We start from the raw sequence: 23,762 nt of genomic DNA, 5'->3' as shown, positions 1-23,762 counted from the left end.
TGTCAGCTTTGTCAGCATGCAATATTGTTGGTGATAAAAGACGAGACTACAATGCAATTTGAAAAATAAAAACTACCAAAATCTTCAAAAAAACAACCATAAAGAACAGCCTAGCATGCAGCGAACACCCGAGCAGCTAACTTACTAACTGCTGCATTTTGACAACCATCGACCTTTTTCATCAGATAATGATAAAATAAAATCTAGATGGCCTAAAATGCTTTAAATAATCTGATGACTAAAATGTCAACAGCTGTCATTGACTAAAATTGTTTTGGCTGTCTTTGACTAAGGCTAAACTGTCCAGATCTTTTGAAAAAAACAAAAAACAAAAAAAGCAAATGAGGTTGACTAAATAAAGTATAGACATAATTGACACAAGACTTTAACTAAATTAAAAAACAGCTACAAGATGAACACTTGTCTGCACATAGACATGCACACAAATATATGTATCTGCATGTGTGCGTCTGTCTCGTAGACAGGCCTTATATATCGTTGGCGCTTTGGTTATCAGCACACTGAATATGATGAATATGACCACATAGGAAGCTCTGTGTCACCTTGCTTGCTAATCTCATTAGATCTCAGGGTGTAAGCATGTACGTTATATTGTATGTGACAGTGTGCTGCCGTGCCAAGGTTGTTACAGCACGGTCTGATGGTTATCAAGGTTGACTGTCTACTGCGGCACGTGTGCAGTGCAGAGAATGTGAGTGTGTTCACTTGAGGGTGGTACTTACCTTGGCATGCTGGCATGGTGCCACTCCAGGTGCCATTGCTGGTGCAGGTCCTTGCGACAGTGTTGTCCCCTCCTATTATCACATACCCCGGCTGGCACATGAACGTCACATTCTGGCCCACTGTGATGTCATCGCCAAATCTAAGGCCGTTTGCTGGAATACCAGGGTCGCTGCAGGTGATGACTGTCATTGGTGGTCAAACATAGGGAACTTGCATCAGAAATCATCCTTAATGGTGTTGTTGAACAGTGATTAAAGCAACTGCAAAGTGTATTAAAAGTAAAACATCAATACAGAGTGTCTGATGTAACAGGATTATTGTCTATGCAGCACTCTTTCTTCAGAGAGCGGTGCGATTTTTCGCCCTTGTATTTCTGTTTTTAGTGTTCTTTTAAGCTATTGTTGATTTCCTAATATTTGTTCACTCGTTCCATCAGGGCTTAGCCATGCACTTGTTATTTTTCTTCATATGCTACAGTATAGGCACAGGGTACTGGGTGGGTGATGATTAATAATTATCATCTCAGCCTTAATAATTATCTTCTCATCCACGTCAAAAGTATACAAAAGTTTTGAACAGCTTAGTACAGTGATGACTTGCTGAAGAGAAGGTGTTTATTGTGTGGTGGTCATCAATTGCTTTCCTCTACAGTCCACCCCACCTGACGTGAACAGGACACGTCATGATGAAAATATATTTAGAAAAAAAATTATGTTGGGGAGCTTCCTTACTCCGGTGATTTTTGTTCTCTCTCTTCTTTTTACATGACTATTCTTGGCTTCTTCTCATGGCACAATTCCTCCAAAGTAAACAGATGGCTGAGTGTTGGCCCACTACATGTTCATGTCAGGTCTTAACCTAGTGCTATCTCTGATGAAACTGGAAGTCACCAGCCTGTATTTGATTGCTTTTTCATAGCCCTCGTTTCATCTTACAACCCTAATTTGTGCCTACTTATTACAAAACTCTTTCCCAACTTGTTCACCTTAACGTAAGAAGCCAGTTTGATGCATATGGCTGTCCCTGCTAACGCCTCCTCCCTTAAATTAATTCCTGCTTGTTTATTTTCAGTCGCTGCCAGGATCTTCAACACTTGGACATATTCATCATGGCCGGGTGAGACTAACTTTGCGTCCTGACAGAATACATCTGAGAGCTGTTAGTTTTTGGTCCTCACTTTGACACCAACTGAGGCTCTGAATTGATGGCACAACTTTCTTGCTTGCTCCAACAATGAATCTAATCCTGGATGTTTCCATTTTCAATAACAGCACAAAACAACTGCAGGTAAGACAATGCCCTGCAAGAAAATCCAAAGAAATGAGAGGTTAACTGCACTGCCTTGATGTTTATCTGATGGATGGCACAGGTTAAATAGCTATTTGTTGTGTGTGTTTTCTGTTTACTTGGAGGAATTCCATACTATGGATGGCTGAGTTGGAGTGCAGTTGGCAGTGATGTATTTGATGTTTGTGCATATATGCACTGCTGCCTGCCTTTTATGGAAATTGTTTGTGTGATAAATAAACTAACCTGTCAGCCTCATCTAATTTTTTGGACTTTACAGGCCTTGTGGGTAGTGAACTCTTTTTTGGGTCAGTTCACCCAAATCAAACGAGAACATATTTTTCCACTCACGCCTAGAGTGGCATCTATCATGCAGAGGGCGACTTGCTGAGAATCTCAACAACCTTTCTATTTAGAAATAATATCCCTGCTACTTGGCATAATTCTGGTTTCCTGTTTACATCGGGCGATTTGTACATCCATCATTCCACCCTTCAGGCAGCAATATGAGAACATAAAGGGAAGAACGACTCTTGCTTTGCTAATGAATGTAATCATAGGACATATTATTCCATATAAACAAATGACCAGCAATGTTTGTGGAAAGTACTGCTGTTATTTACATCAATGGGAGTTTTCTTTTTGCATGATACAGAAATGTAGATATCTCGTCGGCCGCTGGATTGTATGTCAACGTTGCCGTTGATTGGAGGGGTCAAGACTGGCTTGAAAACAAATACAAATAAATGGGGGAGAGATAAACTGCATTACTTATGTTGAGGAAAATAAGTCACTGTCATAAAGAATTGTATACAATTTAAAGTACATGAAAATGTGCAGATGTTTTTTATATTGTAGAACTGGAACTTTTATTTTTTGCAAAAAGATCAAAAAAACAGAACAGAACTCTGAATATTTGAAGAATAAAAGCACAACATTTTTGTTTTTATTATACACGCATACTGTATATATTTAGGAATTATTATGCCATTATTTTTTCTTCATACTTCTTATACTATTGTATTATTCACTATTAACTATTGTATTAACTATTTTTCTTGTACTATTATAATATGATTCTATTATTACTATTTGTGCTATGAACATTTATTGCAAATATTATTATTTATATATTCATACACCTTATTATACATAGGCTACTATTACTAGCATTATTTTTATTTATAATAATGCAATGATGCACTATACTGTATATTGAATTTATACAGAATTTCCACTCTGAGATCCATGAAGGCATAACTTATCTTAAAATTGACTGCATTTGTTTGTATGAGAGTATATCTTTGTCCTTTATAAAAACAGACTGACTCTATTCACTATTTGAGTTTGTTGCTTTTTTCTATGCACTTCTTCAATTATTAAAAGGGAATGAGGTGTGTTGTGACCAAGAAAAGCTAAAATTATGGGCATGTAGACAGAAAAAGCTATTCCCACAATGTAAAAAAAAACTTTCTGCACAGTTCATGTTCATTAAATTTCATTATAGAGGGACATCTCAACAAGTATCAACCAAGCAAAATAAGCCAAACCCACGCTTGACAAACGTGTTTTTACAATTCCTTATGACAATGAATTATTTTCCACCACATAAGTAATTCAGTTCATGTGAGCCTCATGTTGATACACACTTCTCTCATGATTGTCTAGCAGCTTTTACGGCCTAATTATAGATTCTAAGAGATTCCATGTAACTGGAGATGAAACATTTTTTAGACTCCACATAGATCATAAACTCTTGAATATTAAAACAAGCATAAACATAAACATCATAGCACTTTTTATCCAGAAAAACAGCAGCTCCACTCTTCATTTGTATAAGTTTAGATGCTAGTCTTCACCCTTCCAATACAGTGGATGCACCGACAGACAGCAGCGATATACAGCAGTGGAAAATGTGGCTGCATTTCTATATCTGTGTATTCAGTGGCCTCAACCTCAAGTTATTAAAACATGTCTGCGTGTGAAATCTTTGATTCAAAGTTGGAAAATAACGCAGATGTTCTTTAGCTGGTCATATATTGTCAACTTTTCACCAAAATTGATTTTGAACATATTTTCAGTGTGCATGTAGTGCTGCAGAAGAATAATACTTAATCTAATATCTTATATACAGATAGAGATACTTCACAGGGTGCAGGAAAACTTTGACCTGCTGGTGGCATTAAAGGAAAAGTCATGGGATCACCAAAGTCAGTGAGATTGACCATCAGGGCACAATGAAAGTCTCCTGGACACAGTCTGCCAATGCAGACTGAAATACCTTGAATGAAAACAAAAACAGATTGGGACAGATCTATATATAGATCAATATTTCCTACAATCAAAGACCACCCTGAATGATTAAAGTGGATTTCAAACACTGTAATGAGCATATACACATTCCACACATTCCAAATGTCTAACTACATATAAAGATGTAATAATCAGGGTCTGAAATTAGCACCACTGTTGGCAGCAGTGAAAAAAACCATCGGCCATCTGCCACTTTGCTGGAGAGGGAAATTTCACATCAGAGAGACAGATTTTGTAAGGTTAGCATATGAACCTGGTAATAACAATGGCATGACAAAATCTGCATTAACGACAAACAAAACTCTATTTCACTAAAAGGCTATAATTCATTGTTGGGCGAGAGAACCAAAAACCAGGAGATTGGAATAACCTGCCATATGTTTTTTAGCATTAGAATCTTACAATTATGGGAAATAATAGCTGACCTACTGTCTCTGTAGCTAAGTGTATGTGGTATTTATATATATATATATATATATATATACGCATTTTTGAGTGACTGCACATGAGTGTGTTTGCCACATTGGTCATCAGTTCATTTTGACTCTGAGCCACCAAAATTACACTGAAACACATTATCTTGAATTAAGCACGCTACGTCTCTTCACACATAAGCCAGATGTAGCTGGCAGGAACAAAAGACAGCTCATAAAAATTTCAATTGGTTTCACCCAGAAACATCTTGTGAGGAAGTGGAAAGTGGTCTCACCAGGAGAGAGAAAAGGGTAGAAACAGTGTGTGTGTACATTAATGTAAATATTTACACGTGTCTGTCTATTTGCAGCAGTGAAAAATCCAGTCAGACAGCACAACGCTGAAAAGCTGCAGGCTGTTGACTTCAACAGCTCAACTTAACTCTGCAGCTTTTTCATTCAGTAACATTTACTTGCTCCCAAGAAAACTGGGTTACTGGGAGAAATAAGGTTAAGCCAGGAAATCAAAGGAGTTCATGCACATGTACATGCACTGCAGTAGCCCAGTAAAACCCACATTTATATGCAGCCGGTCAGTCATCAGATCTCTCTTAATCCCTTACTGTATCTGCATTTTTGAACCATGCCGATGAGTTTTTGCTTTAAATGATGTTTAAGAATAAAGACAGCAATTTTGCCCCCTGTCCTCCAACCCCAACATCGATGAGGAATCCAACACCACTGTGTAACCAGGGGAGAGGAAATACTGGAGGAGGAAGACCAAAAATGGTCGATATAAATCAACATGATCATGTTACATGGTAAATCGTCTCGCTGAATAATCTGTGTTTACTGTTCATTTCAGAAAGTGCTTTATGGTTTTTACTTCACAGTTCACTGAGCAAGCCTCTTTCCAAATTCACTTCTACTAATTCCCTAATTCCTTAACATGCTCTATAAATTTCATTTATCAACCATCAAGGGCAATCAGAAAAAAATAAAAGAAGAACTTTTCTCTCTCCCCTTGAGAGTGTTGTGTGACTTTGATCTGGTAACCTACATGATCGATTACCCATGAACCGTGAAAATGATTGCCTCCTTAATGAAGGCACACTGAGCCAATCTTAGCATCTTAAGTGTTGATGTCCCTGAACTGACCACTAAAATTTAATGTGAAGTGATAGCATACAGGAGGATAACGGTAATAACTTCGCTGATGAGCAGGCTTGAAAGTGGGGAAAAGAAGCAAGAAAGCTATTTTGCGTTTCTGCATGTTTGATCATTATTATTCAATCCAATTTCCAATCTTTCTCCTTCTCCCTCCCTCCCTGAGTATACCTCTCCAGAGACTCATTTCATTCAAAAATTGAAAATTATGCCCATACCATTTATCTTTTCTTGTGATTCAATAACAGCAAAAAGAATGAGGAATAGAGAATATGGTGATTTTCAGAGAGAAGAACAATGTGTAATTTTGTTTGATAGTCATCCTGGTGCAAATTGAATATAGATTGGCATACTTCTTAATTACTGCAAGGCTCATTTGCTGAGATCCAGACAATAAAAAACTGCCTGACAGTTTTGACGCTTTGCAGGGAGAGAGGCTCAAACAGATTTATGCGCTATTTGAAATCTTACACCCAAGCCTCCGTTTGGCAGAAATAGGGAGTGAAATCGTTTTCAGTCCCATCTGTCTTCATTCTTTTCAGAGGGGTTTATCTGCTTTACAGTATTTATGAAATGTTTAATTTGTCCATACAGCATCACACAGAGCACAAAAACAGTGGCTGATTCTGTTTACTGTACTAACAGCACAACAATTATTGTGACTGACACGCCTGGCCATGTGTAATTGGTTAGCGGCGGCTCACTACCAGGAAAACACTAACTTCAATTTGGGTGCATCCATGACACGCAGGGGAGTGCCCAATCTTCCTCGTCCTATTTCCTTTATCTCTCTGTTCTATTTCTGAAAGCAACAATATCCCATTCTGTGCCTGCCAATGCTTGTGTAAGTGTAGCTTAGCTGGATGTGATCAACCGAGGAACAATGAATTGTACTCTGTTGCATTTCTGTTCAAAGCACTGGTATAATTGGAACAATGCCTGACCACATCCCATTGGTCAGACACTTATCATTTCATGATTTCCTTTGACAGTGAATAGACAATGCATTGTTCTTCCTTCATTTCATCACATAGGAACTGTGCAGCGGAGTAGCCTTTTAAGTGTGTCCACAAGACCAACAGACATGAATCCAATATCACTTCATGTTTCTGCGTATATAAAAACTCACTTGTGCAGTTTGGAGCCGTGCCAGACCACGTGCCATTTGCCAAACACTGGCGTGTGGGCGAGCCAGAGAGGAAATATCCCTCCATGCAAGAATACACGATGGAGTGGGAGAAAGTTGTTCCATCCACGCGGGAAATGCGGCCATGAGCAGGTGTAGATGGGTTACTGCACTGTACCGCTGTAAGACAGGGGAGAAAAGAGAGGAGTGAAGGTCAAGGGTGTAGACTAGTAATGGATTTTGCATTCTCCATATCAGTGATTCACAATCTGAGGGTCGGGAGCCTCAAGATGACTTCTGAAGGTCTCAATATGATTAAAGGGCTTTGAAAAATATATTCCTGCCAGATTGTGAAGAGCAATATTTGTTTATGAAATAACTGCTGTTTTGCTTTTGAGCTGTAAATACAGCTAGTTTTTCTTATTCCAATTAGCACTCAGGTGGAACAGTCTGAAAAGGGAAGATAGAAATTGTTGGCTTGTGTCAGAGTTCCCCATCATGCCTCTGTGCCTCACATCTGGGGCTGCAAGGACGCATTGTTTTTCTTTTTTAAAGAAGCTGTGCACCAAATCAGTGAAGAAACACTAATCTATACAGCATCACAGCTTTATTAAGAGGGGCTGATGAGCAGAACTGGTGCAGTGGTAGACAAATCCGTGCCACACTGTTGATGAGTCATCAGTAAATAAAGTGCACTTTGTGTATTGTCAAGTCCCATAATACATCCATGGCAATGACATTTAGTGCCGTCTAAAAAGAAGAGGAGGAACGTGGGAGCAATGTGAAAATTTGCAGCTATGGTCTCAAGGTTCAGAACTTTTGGCTATTATGTTTTACTGAATAATGAACAGATGTAGAGTTATTTTACTTTTATCTATTTTCGAACCATTTGGAATTACTTTCTAGGTCATATGATGAAATATCACAGTTTAAAGCACAAGCTGAACTCAGACAGGAGGTTGGATTTCATGCAAAGTGTTACTTTACATGTGCAGTCCCTGGCAGGGAAAAAGAGACTCTCTGTAGTGGACTGAATGGTTGGGCTTACATGAAGGCGTCCTTTACAGCGTTTCCAGAATATGCCAACATTCGTCCCTGATGAGGGGAAAGGACAGGGTGTGCTTCATGTATTTTTCTTCTGCTCTAAATCATGTCTAATTGTGAAACCGGTTTGCTCTCTCAATCACCTAATTGCCTGGAAAATTTGAAATAGTGATTCTTGTAGGAGACAGACACGTTGTAGCTGCGGCGGTGATTTCTCGATCACCACATGTGCATACACACAAACAGCACATACACGCACAAGCTCATCACACAGGCACATACCCACACACACGCCAGGTGCCAACAGGCTCACATTACTGTACTGTAAGTGGACACACAAGCATATGCACGCGCACACCCTTGCCAAAAATAAAGAATGGTAGCCTCTTTGGCTTCCTCTCTTAATAATTCAAGACAGACATGATGACAGAAACACAAAACAGACCTTGATAGTATTGTGAGATGGATATTAAGCTGAATATCCACACTGACTGTAAGAGGCTGTGGATAACGGATGGATGGGCTTTAACAGTAGACAGGGCTTTAGATCACAAACAGCAGCTCCAGTGAATTCCTGCCCCCTCCCTCTTAAGGTGGCTAAAACAATCTTTAAATCAGGGGTTCAGTGGTGAGATAGAGAGATAAAAGGGTAGTGGAAGAGAGATGTGGGGTAAAAGGAGAGGGGGAGGGTCAGGCTGAGCAATAGAGAGTGAGAGACAGAGGAGGGACAGATGGAGGACTGGACAGAGATGTAGAGACGGCCAGAGAATGAGATTAAGACGGAGAGGAATCAGGGGAGAAGCAAGAGAAAAACGCTGATGTCAGGGGAAATAAAGAATAGAGGGAAAGAGAAGAGAAACAGAAAGAGGAAAAGGGAGAAACAAGAGAGGTGGAATGAAAGGCAGATGAACAGAGAGCAGTACAGAGGGTCTGTGCATTGGCCTATCACATTAAAAATTACACTGGCTCTGTGCCAAGCTAGCGGACAGTAGAGGAGAGCAGGAGCAGTCAAACATTTGCCTCAATATCCGGTTGACCCCTGGGGGTAATTTATGCAAGATGTAGAGCTGGCGTTCTGCGAACTAATATCTTCAAAATTCACAATGGTTCATTTATCACAATCCAAAAAGAACTTGGCTTTAGGTGTCTAGAATTAATGAATTTTTTGGTTGCAATCTGGAGGCTAGTCACAGCACCATGTGCTGGCAGAAAATATCAGACTGCAGCAGAGAGATACTTATCCATCTGCTGCAGTACTGTGTTTGTGAGCTTTTGCAATCATTTGTGTATGTGTGGATGCACACGAGCACCTATCTGTGCACCCATAGCACATTCATGCTTGTGTGCATCCCATGTGTTGCATACAATGTTTGTGAGTGCAAGGTAGGTCTGGGTATTGTTTGAAATTTTTTGGCACCACGGCTGATGTGCGTTTCGGGACTATACATTTTTTGACAACTTATTTTGTACACAAATTCAACAAAATAAGCAGATTCATCAGTGTTGTGCTTTCACATAGTTTGAGTGACTTACAAGAGACAGATTTTGAAAAGCATCATCAGAATTGGAGAAGGGCCTGACATATCCTGTCTATAAAGGCTCAATATCACAGAATTGGCCACCTGTTGACTAATAAATAGGGGCAGCATATCACCAGAGTAACCACTAAATGCTGGTAACTGTAGATGTCGTTAGCTAGTTTGATCAGTTAGCCATGAAGGTAGTGGTCCTATCAGCTGACTCCAGTCTACCCAGACAAGGGTAGTGTTGGTGTTTACAGGAGCTTTGGACTACCGGGTGGAGGAGGTAATGCTGGCAGGGAGTGATGACAGGGAACAATACAGAAGTGATTTACAGCTGCTCTGACCAGGACTCTGACTCCAGGAACAACAAAAATCTGGCGGGGTCAGGCCAGGGATAAGAGAGGCATGAAGCAGGAGAAAGAGTGAGATGGAGGTCACGCTTTCCGTGTCTTGTATTTTTTATCTGTTGAGCTGAGCTATACTATCGGGCTACGACCTCCTGAGGTACGAAGTGGTATTACATGAAAGAACTGGGCAGGGCTAGCTAGTTAGCATGCTAACTTCAGTAGATATCTTTACAACACAATATATTCTGTAGACCTCTTTGACACATCATAAAGTAAAATTGTTACACACTGCACCTTTAAGTCTCAAGTATAGGCTAAAACACCGGATCTTACTTTTCCCATAATGTAACTCAATCGTGTCTTCTGTTCCCTACCTGGTAAATAAATGGCCCTGTCGTTCAAATTACTTGGAACCAGTTTGTAACACAGGCTTTCTGATAAAAGTGTCTACTTTCCAAGCCATAATGTCACTTTGTCACACTTTAGAAAGCTCCCTCCAGAGGCAAAAAAAGACATTATACAACTGTGTTAACAGGCTGATTAGTGCTCTCTGTGACGAGTAAACTAAACCCGATGTGTAACATGATGTGGTGGAGTGCTACCCAAACACTTGTACAACACAAGTATAGTCGAAAATGATATCCAAAAGAGGGTTAAAATAGGGAACATCTGCTCAAAGAATAAGTAAATGCTAGCTTTTGGTATTCCTCTCATAATGGTTCAAGCATAACATCGCAAAGACGTTTTAAAGATTCCCCTTACGTTTGCAGAATGGCTGTCTGCCCGACCAGGTCCCGTTGGGGAAGCAGATTCTCTCCGCCGAGCCGTACAGCGTATGTCCCACTGCACAGGTGAAGCGCACTTTGCTACGCACTTTAAAGTTTCCTGCCTCTCTGCTGGCATGGGCAGGTGTGCCAGGATCCCCACAGGTGTCTGTCGAGTCACCTGCAATGGATAATAACCAGAGAAGGAGCCATGAAAACAAGAAACTGAAGATGCCAACCATTTTAACTATGTGTGTTCCCTTTTTATGTGTGGGCCTTTTGATTGCATTACACACAACACAGTGTTACTGTCTACCAAGAAGAGGGACGCTACAGAGAGGACTTGGAGCCAAACTGTACATCTTTTGAATCTTCCAGGAAGCAGCTATAAAACACACAATGCACCAATGAGCAGCTGTCACCATGCCAACAACCTGAAGGTTTGACTCCAGGAGCTTTCTGTCCATAAAAAAGCGAGGCCAGCATTAAAAGGCAACCAGCTGTGGTTATGAGAAATGATGAATACAGTTTGACCTCTGAAGCCAAATGCGTTTTCATTATCCTGAATTATCTCTTCTGTCTTTTGTTCAGTGGAGGAACATAGAGCACTTCCAGTGTCTTGCACCGCCTGTCCTGCACATCTATGAACGAACTCAAATAAAAAGATGCTGTGTCTGTTGTTAATTCTCTCCTCATGGTCCCATTTGGGCTGTCTCCGGTGGATGAAAGAAAATGGGACATGTTCTCTATCCAAGGCACGGGAAATGAGGGAGAGGCGACTATGGTATGGAGTTCAGCTGGTGCCATGACAACCGATTATTTCATGTTGAGATGAGGAACAAGCAAAGTTGAGTGATGTGAGTCAGGATGGAGTCTAGGGGGTGGGGTGGTTTTTGGTTTTGCATTACTGCGGACATCCTTAGAGCAAAGGGAAAATCACATAACAAACATGACATCAGCCACCGCTTCCACCGCTGCTGCTTCCACAGAAATGAAACCAGTGGTGGAAGCACAAAAGCATTCTTTGCATCACACATCAGGGAATCAGAGAAAGAGATATAGGCAGACAGACGGACAAAGTGGAAATACTACAATACAGACATTGATAGATTTGTGAAGGATTTGTGCTTTATTGGCTTCGAGATCCTGTTCCTTGAGCTGTGCACACACCCCATGCATCATTCCTTTTGTGTTGGCTGCTGCTCTCTGTCCACCGAGCAGCAAGCAGCTGCAGTAGTACTGGCCTTGTTGACAAAGCCTTACTGCGCAAACACCAAGCTCATAACTTCTACACACATCCAACTGTTCACATATGCACAAACCAGATTTGTCAGGTCAGCGGCCCACAGCTGGAGATGACTCCCTTGTGTTTGGCTCTGGTTAGCAATGAGTGTGTGTGTGTGTGTGTGTGTGTGTGTGTGTGTGTGTGTGTGTGTGTGTGTGTGTGTGTGTGTGTGTGTGTGTGTGTGTGCATTTATTGCATGTGTGTGTGTCTATAAGAGAGTGCCCTTGATGCATGTGAGTGTTTATGTGTCTCTCTGCAAGCCTGTGCATGTACTTAAATACACTTGTCTTTGCAAGTGCATGTTAAGTATGCATACTCATTTGTTACCTGTGTGTGCGCATGTTCCCTTGTGTGTGCATATATGGGCGTGTATGTCCCACAGCAGGTGTCAGTACTTTGTTAGTCTCCGTCAGTTAGGTAAGGCGGCCTGGCTCGTTATGCACTGTGACAGCTATAATCTCACTAATTGGGATGGTGGTGGATTTGGTTTGAATCTGAGTTAATGTCCATTCACCAGGCTCCCTTTGTGAGGAAATAATAAGGCCTTCAACTCATCCATGCAACAGACGAGGACAAAAGGGGAATGGCTTGGCAAGCAGTTTCAAGTCCCTTCTTGCTAATTAACACGGGAGGACTGATGAGACGAAGGATAGATGCATGGATGGATGCATGGATGAGAACTGCTGCTGACTCTGGGCTGGACTTCTGAGGAATTCATAGGCCAAATTATCTTGTTGCTATTGGTCATGAGCATGAATTCATTTTCATAATTTCTAGTCTATAGGCAATGCAGAAGCCTTTCCGCAAATAAAATCACAGCAGAAGTTCAGACTAAGTGATGGCACACGATACAGGGAATTTTCAAAATCATTTAGACATGCACCAACACTGTAAAGATAGCTCCTTTATCTTGATAACACTGCAGTACTAAGTGCTTCCCTTCATAAGCTTTGGCTAACATGCCTGTGAAAACTAGGTGCACTATGTACACTCTTACTAATTTAAAACTCTCCAGGCATTTTTTGCATCACAACTTTACATCTGAGTTCCAGCTGTGCTGTGGTTCAGATTTCTGCTCCAGCTGGAACAGATGTTTACTGCCATGGGTCTGAATTCATCAAAACTTTCAGTGATGAACGAAAGTGATGACAAAGGTGTTAATCAGAATAACTGATGCAGTACAATCTTGTGTGGCAATGTGAGGACAATGCATTTACCCTCTAATTACCACCATCTAACCATAGCCAAAATCAATATTATCTGAATCCTATATGTCCCGAAAATCCTTTCCTCTTAAATTCTGTGCTGCCACCAGCAAGTTATATCTTCATAACATCCCCACATGTTCAGACCATCTAATCCAACACCATATATTTTCTAGTAGCATTTATTATAGGAGGTGCTGTTCAATCTAAAGTTGCAGTCTGTCATCCTGATTACATGTAATCAGATTCTCTGCTGTAGCTAACCTTAGCACATCCTTTTTCTTTACCTTGGTGAGTCACAGCGTCATTTATTATGGTAAAATTCTCTGGTCACTAAGCCAGGACTCCTGTTCTGCTGCACAAATCCCCCCGCAGGGGTTTACTCTCTAAACAGCAATTTCTCTTTGACAAGTTAAATACTTGGGAACAGATTCATGTTGGTTTTACTTATCTCACTTTCAAGTGATGAGTTGATGCCGATTAGGTTTCGGACAAGTTAAATTAAACGCACTGAATCTAGTTTGGTATTAAATGTTTTCTCGCTCAGATTAAAACACAGTTTATCGGATGGATTTCTTTAGATAAACAGAGGCAGCTGAGCCCATGTCAGTGATACACAGCTCGGAGTGAGTGATGAAATATAACAAAAAATTACAAATAATCACTTTTCAAGACAGCCGTTTGTCACAGCAGCAGGGTGCTGATCAAATCATCCTGTAACAGATGCCAAATTGCTTTTAAAGACCAGGCGATAAAAGACGAAAAATACCTTGCGATGCTAATTTTCTTTTGACCATCAGCATTAAAATTACATACTCTAATCGATTCTACGGCCATAATTTCTGGCTGAAAACTGCTATTAGCCTGTGCACAATTAATTACACAGGCACAAAGAGAAATACACTACCCTACCACACCTCCATGTTGCTCCCTTAATTGTCCAAAACTAAGAACCAAAAATTTGAATGTAATTTTGACTGGGAAATAGATTCGAGCCTCTGCAATCATGTGCATCACCTTATTACCCTCGGAGTCTAACTACTGCCTCACTACTTTCCAACTGTCTGAGTAAATACAAAATACTGAAGTTGAGTAGAGCGTTCACACTCCCATTTCATGAAGAAGAAGAAAAAAACAAACTGTCATACAAGTCTGCTTACAAACATTACTTCTGGGTCAGTGAGTTGAACAAACCAAGTGAACATTCAGTAAAGAGAACCCACTTAAATGGTCAGGAATGCTTAAGTGTGATGGGAGGGAAGAGCACAGAGGGGATTTAGGGGCGAAGCCTGTAGTTCAGGAGATGTACACGATGACACACTTTTTTCAGGTTTTCAGAAAATGTCTGCAACTAAATGTACTAAACACTGGACACAAAAATTTCTGTTATGTTTTTTTGTTGTTGTTTGAGTGCATTCAGTCTGCAGGAAGCAACGTTTGCTTCCACACACACTTTAGCCGAGGCATGTTGTCAAAACTCACTATCACTGAATGCACGAGGAATGATTGCTAAGGGTGTTGGTTTAGGTCATTTGGTATGGACCCACCGCCTGTGTATGTGTTTCAAACATTTATCAGCCAAATGCAGATGTGTCAGATACACCACCAGCCTACCTGTTCTAAAAAAAGTCAAATGCTGAAGCTGCTTTGAGTAGGAGGGGGATGTGAGGATGATAATGGTCAGACATTTTGGCACATACGCACCATTAAAAAATCCTGTAAGAGCTGCACAGGGCTCTAGTCTGAGGGCAGTAAATTGGCTCAGTCTGATAACTATCCTGTGCTGTGTTTTCTCTGAACTTCACACAGGCTCTAATCAAATATCTAATTAATGCCAGGACTCCCAGGTACTACATCACTGTGGAGTGATGTTCACTATCTCGCCATATAGATTGTTTTGGCTTAATTTGCCCAGGTTTTAAATTTTATGTTACTGTGAATAGCTAAATGAGAAAAAGATGACCTGATTTCCAAACAGCAAAAAGTTAAGATGACACATTTCTTTAATATTTTAAATGAGTTTGCTTTTTTGTTTCTATCTTTTGTAGTCTTTCACTTCTTATTTGGGGGATTTTTGCCGATTCTTCCTGCAAAAGGCTTCTAGTTCTGTGAAACTCGTGGTCCATCTTGCATGCACTGCTCTTTTGAGGTCCACCCACAGATTTTCAATCATGTTCAGGTCAGGTGACTGTGAGGGCAACTGAAAACCCTCTGCTTGCGCCTCTGGAGGTAGACTATGGTGGATTTTGAGGTGTGTTTTGCATCATTATCCTGTTGTACAAGCCTTCCTCTTTACATCTCCAGTTTCTTTTACAGACGGTGTGATGTTTGCTTCCAGTATTTGCTGGTATTTAATTGAATCCATTCTTCCCTCTACCACTGAAATGTTCCCCGTGCCACTGGCTGCAACAAAAACCCAAAGCATGATCGATCCACCCCCGCGCCTGACAGTTGGAAAGGTGTTCTTTTCATGAAATTCTGTACCCTTTTTTCTCCAAATACACCTTTACTCATTGTGGCCAAAAAGCTCCATTTTTACCTCATCACTCCACAGGACTTGTTTCCAAAATGCATCAGGTTTGTTTAGATGTTTCTTTGCGAACATCTGCCACTGAATTTTGTGGTGAGGACACAGGAAAGGTTTCTTCCATTAAGCTCATATTTGTGCAGGTGTTTGTGCACAGTAGAACAGCAAACTGCTGCCTCAGAATCTGCTGAATGTTCATGAAGGTCTTTTGCAGTCAAACGGCAGGTTTGGATTTCTAGTAATCAGCTCTCTCTGACTGTTTTCCTGGTCTTCTGGACCTCAGCTTGACCTCCACTGTTCCTGTTAACTGACATTTCTTAATTACATTTCAAACTGAGCAATCGTCGACCTGAAAACACTTTGCTATCTTCTTATCGCCTTCTTCTCCTTGGGGGGCATCAATTACTTTCATATTCAGAGAGCCAGGCAGCTGCTTAGAGGAGCCCATGGCTGCTGATTGTTGGGACAAGGTTTGAGGAGTCAGGATTTTTAAAGCTTGGAAATTTGCATCACATGGCCTTTCCTAACTATGACTGTGATCAATCCATAGCACTATTTTATTAAAACTCTTTTATTTTATATCTTACTATTTCTGGTGAACTGAATTTTGTTTGTGGTGTTTACTGCATTGAGAAATTAAAATCAACAACAACTTGTCTCTCCAGAATCTGTATCCTCATTAGCCTGTATAATCCACAGACACTGCTGCGAACAGTTTACATTGGAAGAAATAATCCTTATTTAAACTGATGACAGTTTGTTTTGTGGAATATGCCAAGTACTGGGGACACCGTTTCTGAAAAAAAAAGAAATTGCTGACGAATTTTTCGATCACTATGTCATTTTTTAACACTATGAACACCACAAACAGAATTTCATTACACATTATTGGGCTGCTTTATGATTTGCATGTTTTGTAATTTGCGTAAACCAAAACTTTAAACACAATGCTTTGCATTCATTTAGAGAACCTCTGCATAGGAAGCACAGACTGGAAGTGTCCTACTTTACAAATCAAACAACTGCATGTGTGCATGACTATGATGTTTGTGTGTGTCTGTGTACCCGAGCAGTGGGGCAGTGGACCACTCCAGTGTCCGTTCAGTTGACAGGTGAGTGATGAGTCTCCTATGAGCTGGCGCTCTCCGGAGCAGGAATAGCGCACCGTGGAGCCAAAGGTAAACTTCTCTCCACTCATCACTCCGTGGGGAGGTGTACCTGGGTGGCCGCAGTCCACCTCTGCATGACGGAGAGTGAAGAGAGGAAATAAGGTTATCAATGGATGAAACGAATGGAGATTGGTGATGCATGCCTTAACAAGCTTGGTAATTCCCTAACTTTTACTGGTGCTGGTGAAACACTCCACTGTGTCCTACTGTTAACACAGCTGTGTTGAAAGATAGAACCATTTGAATACATTACTGGGCTTTAATTGTCTTTAACATAATAATGCTTCATAAAAAAGACAATTAGTTGTGCCGTTGTATACCACAAACAATTAATGAAATGCTCACTAGATTGTTTTCAGTACTAAAATCTAATTTGGTACATCACTCTCTCTGCCACTTCATTATTCTTTTGACCTTAACATATGTTTGTGGGAGCTGCCATTTAAGCAGCTTAGTCTCATAATACAAAGGAAGTTTCTGTAATTTTCGTAAAGCTAATTTCTTAACAGAGAGTCAGCGATGCCTGGAGCTGTGAATAAACAATTGAGACAGACACTCCTGTGTATCTCTTTAATTACTATTCTGTTTGATAAAATAAATGCTGTGCGTCATCTCTCTACCATGAAATGAAGTGCTTTCCGAGCCGGTGTGCAAAATGTGGAGGTCTGCTTTCACTAGAAATAGGTCATTACTGCCTCGCACAAAAGTAGAGTGCATGATGAGCCAGGTGTTTGAGAGCAGCATTGCAACCTCAGATAACCCCTTCAGTTCATAGATGGTTGTTGTTATAATCTGAGCACTTGGTTTTGAGGGAACATTAGCTATAGCCTGAACAACTGGTCCTATGACAGTTCCCCCATTTCTCAATTAGCCACAGCGCAACATAACCATAAGCCACTGGGGCATCAAACATTACACAGATGCTTTCAGTCACAGCATTTAGTAACTTGTACCATTTAAACTCAAATGAGGACACTAACAAGGTTGTGGACTCTCAACTGAGAGTGAAACTTGTTCTTATTTCTTTACATGCATTAATTAACTTCTGCTCAAAATGCACTAATTACATAGAAAGAGGGCTGGGCTGATGTACTGAGCAATGGACAGGAGACACGAAGATGAACATTTTTAAAAATAATGTGAATAACAACACGACTGGTCAGTTGATTACCAAGGTAATAAGAATGACTAAATAAAATAACCACTGTACCAATGCATTCTGGGAGAGGTTTGTCCCAGTGGCCCACCGGCTGACAGGTGAGCACCGATGAGCCAAACAGGTAATATCCAGGGTTACAGTCGTAGAAGACCACGCTGCCAAAGGTAAAGTTACCATGCTCGATCTTACTCTCTCGGATGGAGTTGGCAGGGATCCCTGGATCTGTGCAGTTTACCACTGGATGAAAAAGAAAAAACTAATACAGTTATGCCATCATGAATTATTCCAATTATTGAGAACCAGCTTCTTACGCTTTCCCAGAATTGTTGTTGCCCTAAGAGTCCTCTTATAAAGTCTATTTATGGATTCACTATCTTATTTATATGCTCTTTATCATATCCATGCTGTGATGTTGTAATGATGTTTAGTTAATAGTTCCACACACATCAATTTATTGTGCTATCCAGCGATTATGTAAATGACTTATTGATGCGCACTACAGGATATACTTGAGCCAAACTGAATATTCGCTTCTTGGCAGTGTTTCCAAACCTATGAATACTGTATTTACAATCACCTCTGTCCATAAGGTTGTTCTGGCCCTCGATGTGCATAATGTACATCACACCACTGCACAGCAGGAGATGAAAAATAATTGAGTTACTGGACTGTAACGGTTTTCTCATAAGATTTTGATTATTTATGGGTGATGGGTTTCTATAATTGCCTTTGCCTAAATCATATCTACTGTAATCATGCATATTGTATGTGTCAAGTATCTAGACAAGCTGTATTCTGTCATAAAAAAAAAATTTAAGTCTCAACATGGCATGGAGCTAAAAACAAGCTAACACATAACATGTTATGTGGCCTCCGCCTAAAAATTAACTCCACCCAGTATCATCGCTGGGGATCTGACTTTTCTTTCCTGGAAGCTGAGCAGTCTTTTTTCTTCAGTTGGAGCCTAATTTGCATAAACGCTATCTGTCAGCATGTTCACTTGTGAGTTAATAATAGAAATGTTGATATGACCTCATCAGCGGCTTTTTCTGTTTATTCTATAAACAGGGAGGCAAGTGAGTCCAAGCTATATTTAAGCATTGTCAATAATAACGCCTCATGCTTCCTGCAGAACCAAAGGCTCATCTATTGTTACAAATTCACAAGCATCCATTTCAGAAGCAGCAGAAGTCTCTGAAAACACGCTGCTGACAAGCTGGTTTTAACAGCTTAAAGCAGATCAGGGTGAAAATAAGTTCAGAGCAACATCAAGTTAAAATCAAGAACACAAACATGTGAAAAAGCTGATTTAATGTGAGAAAAATTCAATGGCAACAGACAGACATATTTTGACAAAGAGAGTCATGACAGTTTAATATGATTTTACTCTTTTGATCTTTTACCAGGTCTGTCTCTATGGTGCTATTCACAGTAATGAAAACTGCATCTCTTCACATCTGACTGCCAACACGATTCATACCACGAGGAGAGATATTTTTAAATGAGCAAAATCTGGCAAATCTAGCCTGGCCTGATGAGATCCAGAGGTATAACACCATTTGAAACCACACTGGATAACAATCACATTCGTCAGTTTCATGTTACACTGATTGCTTCCTGATCTGCGACTTTGTAGAATTTCTAAGCCAGTTAAGATAATTACTAAACTATACATATTCGTCTACATTTACTGGATCTTCACACTCCAACAAATTTAAAGTTTAAAAAAAGCATTTTCAAAGGCAAATACGAAAAAGCTCTTTCCTCACTCCGAGCTTCCATAACACTGCACAATACATCTGACATCTGTATCTGATTTTACTTTGGGGACAATAATGTAAATGGTGAAAAATACTTCCAGGAGAAATATTGTCAAACTGTCAACATTATTTTGAGAAAGCAAGTAAACATTGCTATGGTCCAGTCACACACCAGTCTGTATTGCTGGTGGCTGTAAACACACCACTAATGAGCCTAACCTGAGCAAACTGAAATTGGACACAACTAAAACACAGTCACCATCCGACACTCCCAGTGAGATGTCTTCCAGCAAATGCACTTGGAGCTTTCTTTCCTTCAAAAATAATCTCTCCCTGCAGCAAGCCTCTTGGTAAAAAAACTGGCAGTAAAATTGTTGAAACAAATCCCCATTTACTCTCCCCTTTCCATACATTCTGCTGTAAGCTCATTATTGCTGTTTCCCCCACTTTTGCTCTGAGGCCAATGCCCCAGATATTGTTACCTAATGCTCTACGCAGAGAAGTAGAACAGATAGAGACTTTCTCATTCAAATCAATAGATGAGACAACATTACCTCTATTCACTCTGCTGCTGTGCCCTTGCCTGTGCATGCTGGCAGTCACTGGCTGCTGATTTCTGAATGATCATGATACATCTGCTGGCTTGTGGTCATCCTAGCTTCTGATTCCTCAACCATCACAAAGCACCTGCAAAAGCCATTTCATTCTCCTCCAACACTTTGGCTGGATCCTACTGCTGCTCGCTGGCAGCTACCTGCTCTACTGATGGCTAGCCTGATTCACAGGAGCAGAGTCAGACAGAAGAGGCTTGCGTTACCAAACATTCAAACACCTTTAGCTGCAGTGATCCACTAAGAGGTATCCTCTTCAGAAATCATCGCTGCAGATGGTTAATGAGATGCATATGAATATGATGCATCTGCTGGTTCTAAATTCTTGCTTTTTATTCGTGTCTGTCTTTGCCTCCTGAGCCTTAGCTAAACATGCTGGCAGAGACAAGCAGCTTTTTAGTTCAACTGTCAACACACATCTGCATCTCTCTGAAACTTCAAGTCAGCCCAGCTGCCAATCATTTATTTATTCTGCGGGAGCTCTGCAGCTGGACCTTACCTCTGCATGTTGGTGGCTGCTGACTCCACTGGCGGCTGGCCTGGCACTGGGCTGTGGAGGGTCCTTCCAGGGTGTAGCCTTTGTTGCAGGTGAAGCGCACCACATCATTGTAGTTGAAGCCATCGCCTGTGGTGCGGCCATAGATAGGGCTACCAGGGTGGCCACATGTGACAGCTGTAGTTGATAGGCGTCACCCGGTTACGTGTCAGAAAGGGGAAAGTAGAGGGGAGGATGGAAGATAAAAGACAGCAAAGTAGGGTCAGAAAGAGAAGGTGAAGGAGGGGGGAGGATACAGAGTGTGTGGAAAGAGAGAGACAAAGAGAATGAAAGAGAGGGGAAAATTCAATAACAATGATCAATAGGTGACATACAGTGACACCTATCATAGGAATATCATTATCATATCATTAACTCCTGGGGACAAGGTGGGGGTGGGGTGAGAATCAAGACATGATCGATTGGGAAAGGGTAAACAGCACATTTTAGTGCATCAATGGCTGAACAGGAGATTGAGAATCACATAATGAGGATATGTGTCAACTATTGATTTCAGAGCCGTCAAGCTAAAGGAGGAGGACGCTCGGGTAATTGCAGGAAGCTTTTTAAGAGCGATTTTTAAGAATGCTAAAAACATTTTTATTCATTGAATTATTTCAACAATGCTATCCAATCCTCATGTTTTTGACAAACTACATCTTGTACATACAAATTTCCATATATAAGGGTTTCTTAAAAACGTCTCAAATCAAAAAGCAGGGATGAAAAACACCAACTGTCTCCATCAGCTGTTTCCCATCTGAACAGTAGTGTCTATAATGAGAGGTTCTCAAATAACCATGTGGGTGTTCTTTATAAATGCACACTCAAACACAGACACACACACATGCGCACACACACAAATATGCATAAACCTATGTGTTTCCAACCTGACCACTTCAGTGTATTATTTGATGATATTAATCATTTCCAGGGCAAAAGAACAGCATTTATCTTAGTCAACATAAGAATGAACATAATATAAAGTCGCATGCAGCTTGAACTTTGCTATACAGTAGCCGCGGGGAATATGAAATGCTAAGGTGATCTGTCTGCCTTAAATTTAAATCATGTAGTTTTTATCATTTTCAAAGTCTTTCTATCAAGCTGAGACAGACTCCATACAGTTTTTGTTGGTGCTGGTCCACATGTCCTGGACAATTTCCACAGACAAATGGGAGAAAAATTATTTGCTTATGGATCCTATTTTCCCATGTTTTTGTTTCCAAGTAACGGGGACAACAAGTTTTGAAATTGGTCCACTGAAAGAGACCAGCAGCCGGCTGCTGCAAAATGGGCTACAATGTAATCTCTCCTGGTATTTGCACATCGTCAATGTACGTCCACTAAAAGTGTTTGGTTTTGACACTGACAGGCTCAGATTGTTATTCTAAGTGTCTGACAACATTATGGAAAGGAGCCGTACAGAGACAGACTTTTATGTTAAAGCGTAAGATCCGTTTAACCTGAAACAGCCTCTATATATCGCTCGCACCAAAGCCACCAGAGTCCATTTGCAGAAACAGTAATTCTATCAAGCTTGACAGAAACAAAACTCATCTTCCCACTGTTCCAACAATCACCACCACCTCTTGGTGGTGGTTTGGTGGAAGTAAACTCTTAATTGATCGAGTTAGATGTGAGGATATAGCATGCAGAGCCAGAGTAATTCACATCTAACTTGGGAATTAACTTCACTGGACGTCATGACCGGAGAGATTTAAAGATGTCGGACTTCAATTAATTACAGCATAACTGAAACTCTGATTCCATATTCTGCTCGTGTTCAGAGGCTGTGGGTGTGAGCCTTCTTTAATAACCAAGCAATGTTAGAAACAGCAATAAAGTCAATGATCACACAGAGTTAAAAGAAAAGCTCTTACTCAGTTGGAGAGTTTGGATGTATCCTTTGGGAGATTATGAATGTCTTTCTACAGTGCTGCTCTGAGATATGTGCATCTCACTGTATTGTTGAATGCATTTATTGCTCCTGGTCTGCCGTGGAGGAAGGACTGACCATGGATGGGTCAAATAGCGGGATGGAATTTCACATATGCATGGCGTGTACAGTTTCCTCCTCAACTGCATGTTGTGTATAAAATGTGACGAATAAAGGAAATTCTTCTTCTTCTTCTATCAATCAATCTGGCAATCAATTTTTTCCCTTTATTATATTTCTCAGGAAACAGGACATTGTTTGGATGAGTATTCCCGGGATTACCGTATCCCAGGATTAAACTCAAGGCTAGCAGAGTGTTGGTGTTAAAGTACTTACGGATACAAACTGGGAGCTGTCCGGACCAGCTGTGGTCCTGCTGGCAGATCCGTACTGAGGAGCCAATGAGCCTGAATCCCGGGTTGCACTGGTAAACCACTGTGTCTCTGTAGCCAAAGTTTTCCCCGATCACCTGGCCGTTTACGATCTGCTCCGGAACGCCACAGTGACCGGCTGCAGGACGATGGGAGAAAGACGCCACATATACAATACTGTAAACATGTTGCACTATTTCCTTTCGCTCAATGTCAATCTCTCTTTCTCAACAAGATGGCGAATTAGCAACAGACACTTGGCAGCCAAAAAACGACGAGAGAGCTGCATTTCAGCAATCCTTTCTCACATTAAACATGCCAGATAAAAACAACACTATAATGCACATCATATATTAAGTCTTTATATTATTATTATTATTATTATTATTATGACCACTGTATCACATTCATTTTTCAGTTGAGTCGTATTTAAAGTTCAAGGAAATCTGCATTTTTTTCTTTAAGCTCAATAA

General features: G+C 40.6%; 1 protein-coding gene across 5 annotated transcripts in view; it reads right to left on the bottom strand.

The window, feature by feature from the left end:
* The window catches only part of LOC139333409 (CUB and sushi domain-containing protein 3-like), a 224,752-nt gene that overhangs the window by 27,699 nt on the left and 173,291 nt on the right, over positions 1-23,762 (bottom strand). For all 5 annotated transcript variants that reach the window (XM_070965782.1, XM_070965784.1, XM_070965783.1 and 2 more), the window contains 7 exons: positions 23,255-23,428; positions 20,944-21,117; positions 18,125-18,310; positions 16,811-16,984; positions 10,727-10,909; positions 7,054-7,230; positions 744-926 (listed from right to left, as the gene is read on the bottom strand). In XM_070965782.1, coding sequence (XP_070821883.1) covers positions 744-926; positions 7,054-7,230; positions 10,727-10,909; positions 16,811-16,984; positions 18,125-18,310; positions 20,944-21,117; positions 23,255-23,428 — 1,251 coding nt within the window. The remainder of the gene's footprint in view (positions 1-743; positions 927-7,053; positions 7,231-10,726; positions 10,910-16,810; positions 16,985-18,124; positions 18,311-20,943; positions 21,118-23,254; positions 23,429-23,762) is intronic.

This window comes from Chaetodon trifascialis, chromosome 7 (assembly GCF_039877785.1).
Source record: "Chaetodon trifascialis isolate fChaTrf1 chromosome 7, fChaTrf1.hap1, whole genome shotgun sequence".
Taxonomy (NCBI): domain Eukaryota; kingdom Metazoa; phylum Chordata; class Actinopteri; order Chaetodontiformes; family Chaetodontidae; genus Chaetodon; species Chaetodon trifascialis.
The sequence above is the reverse complement of the archived record's forward strand: the minus strand, read 5'-3'. Positions and strand labels throughout refer to the sequence as shown.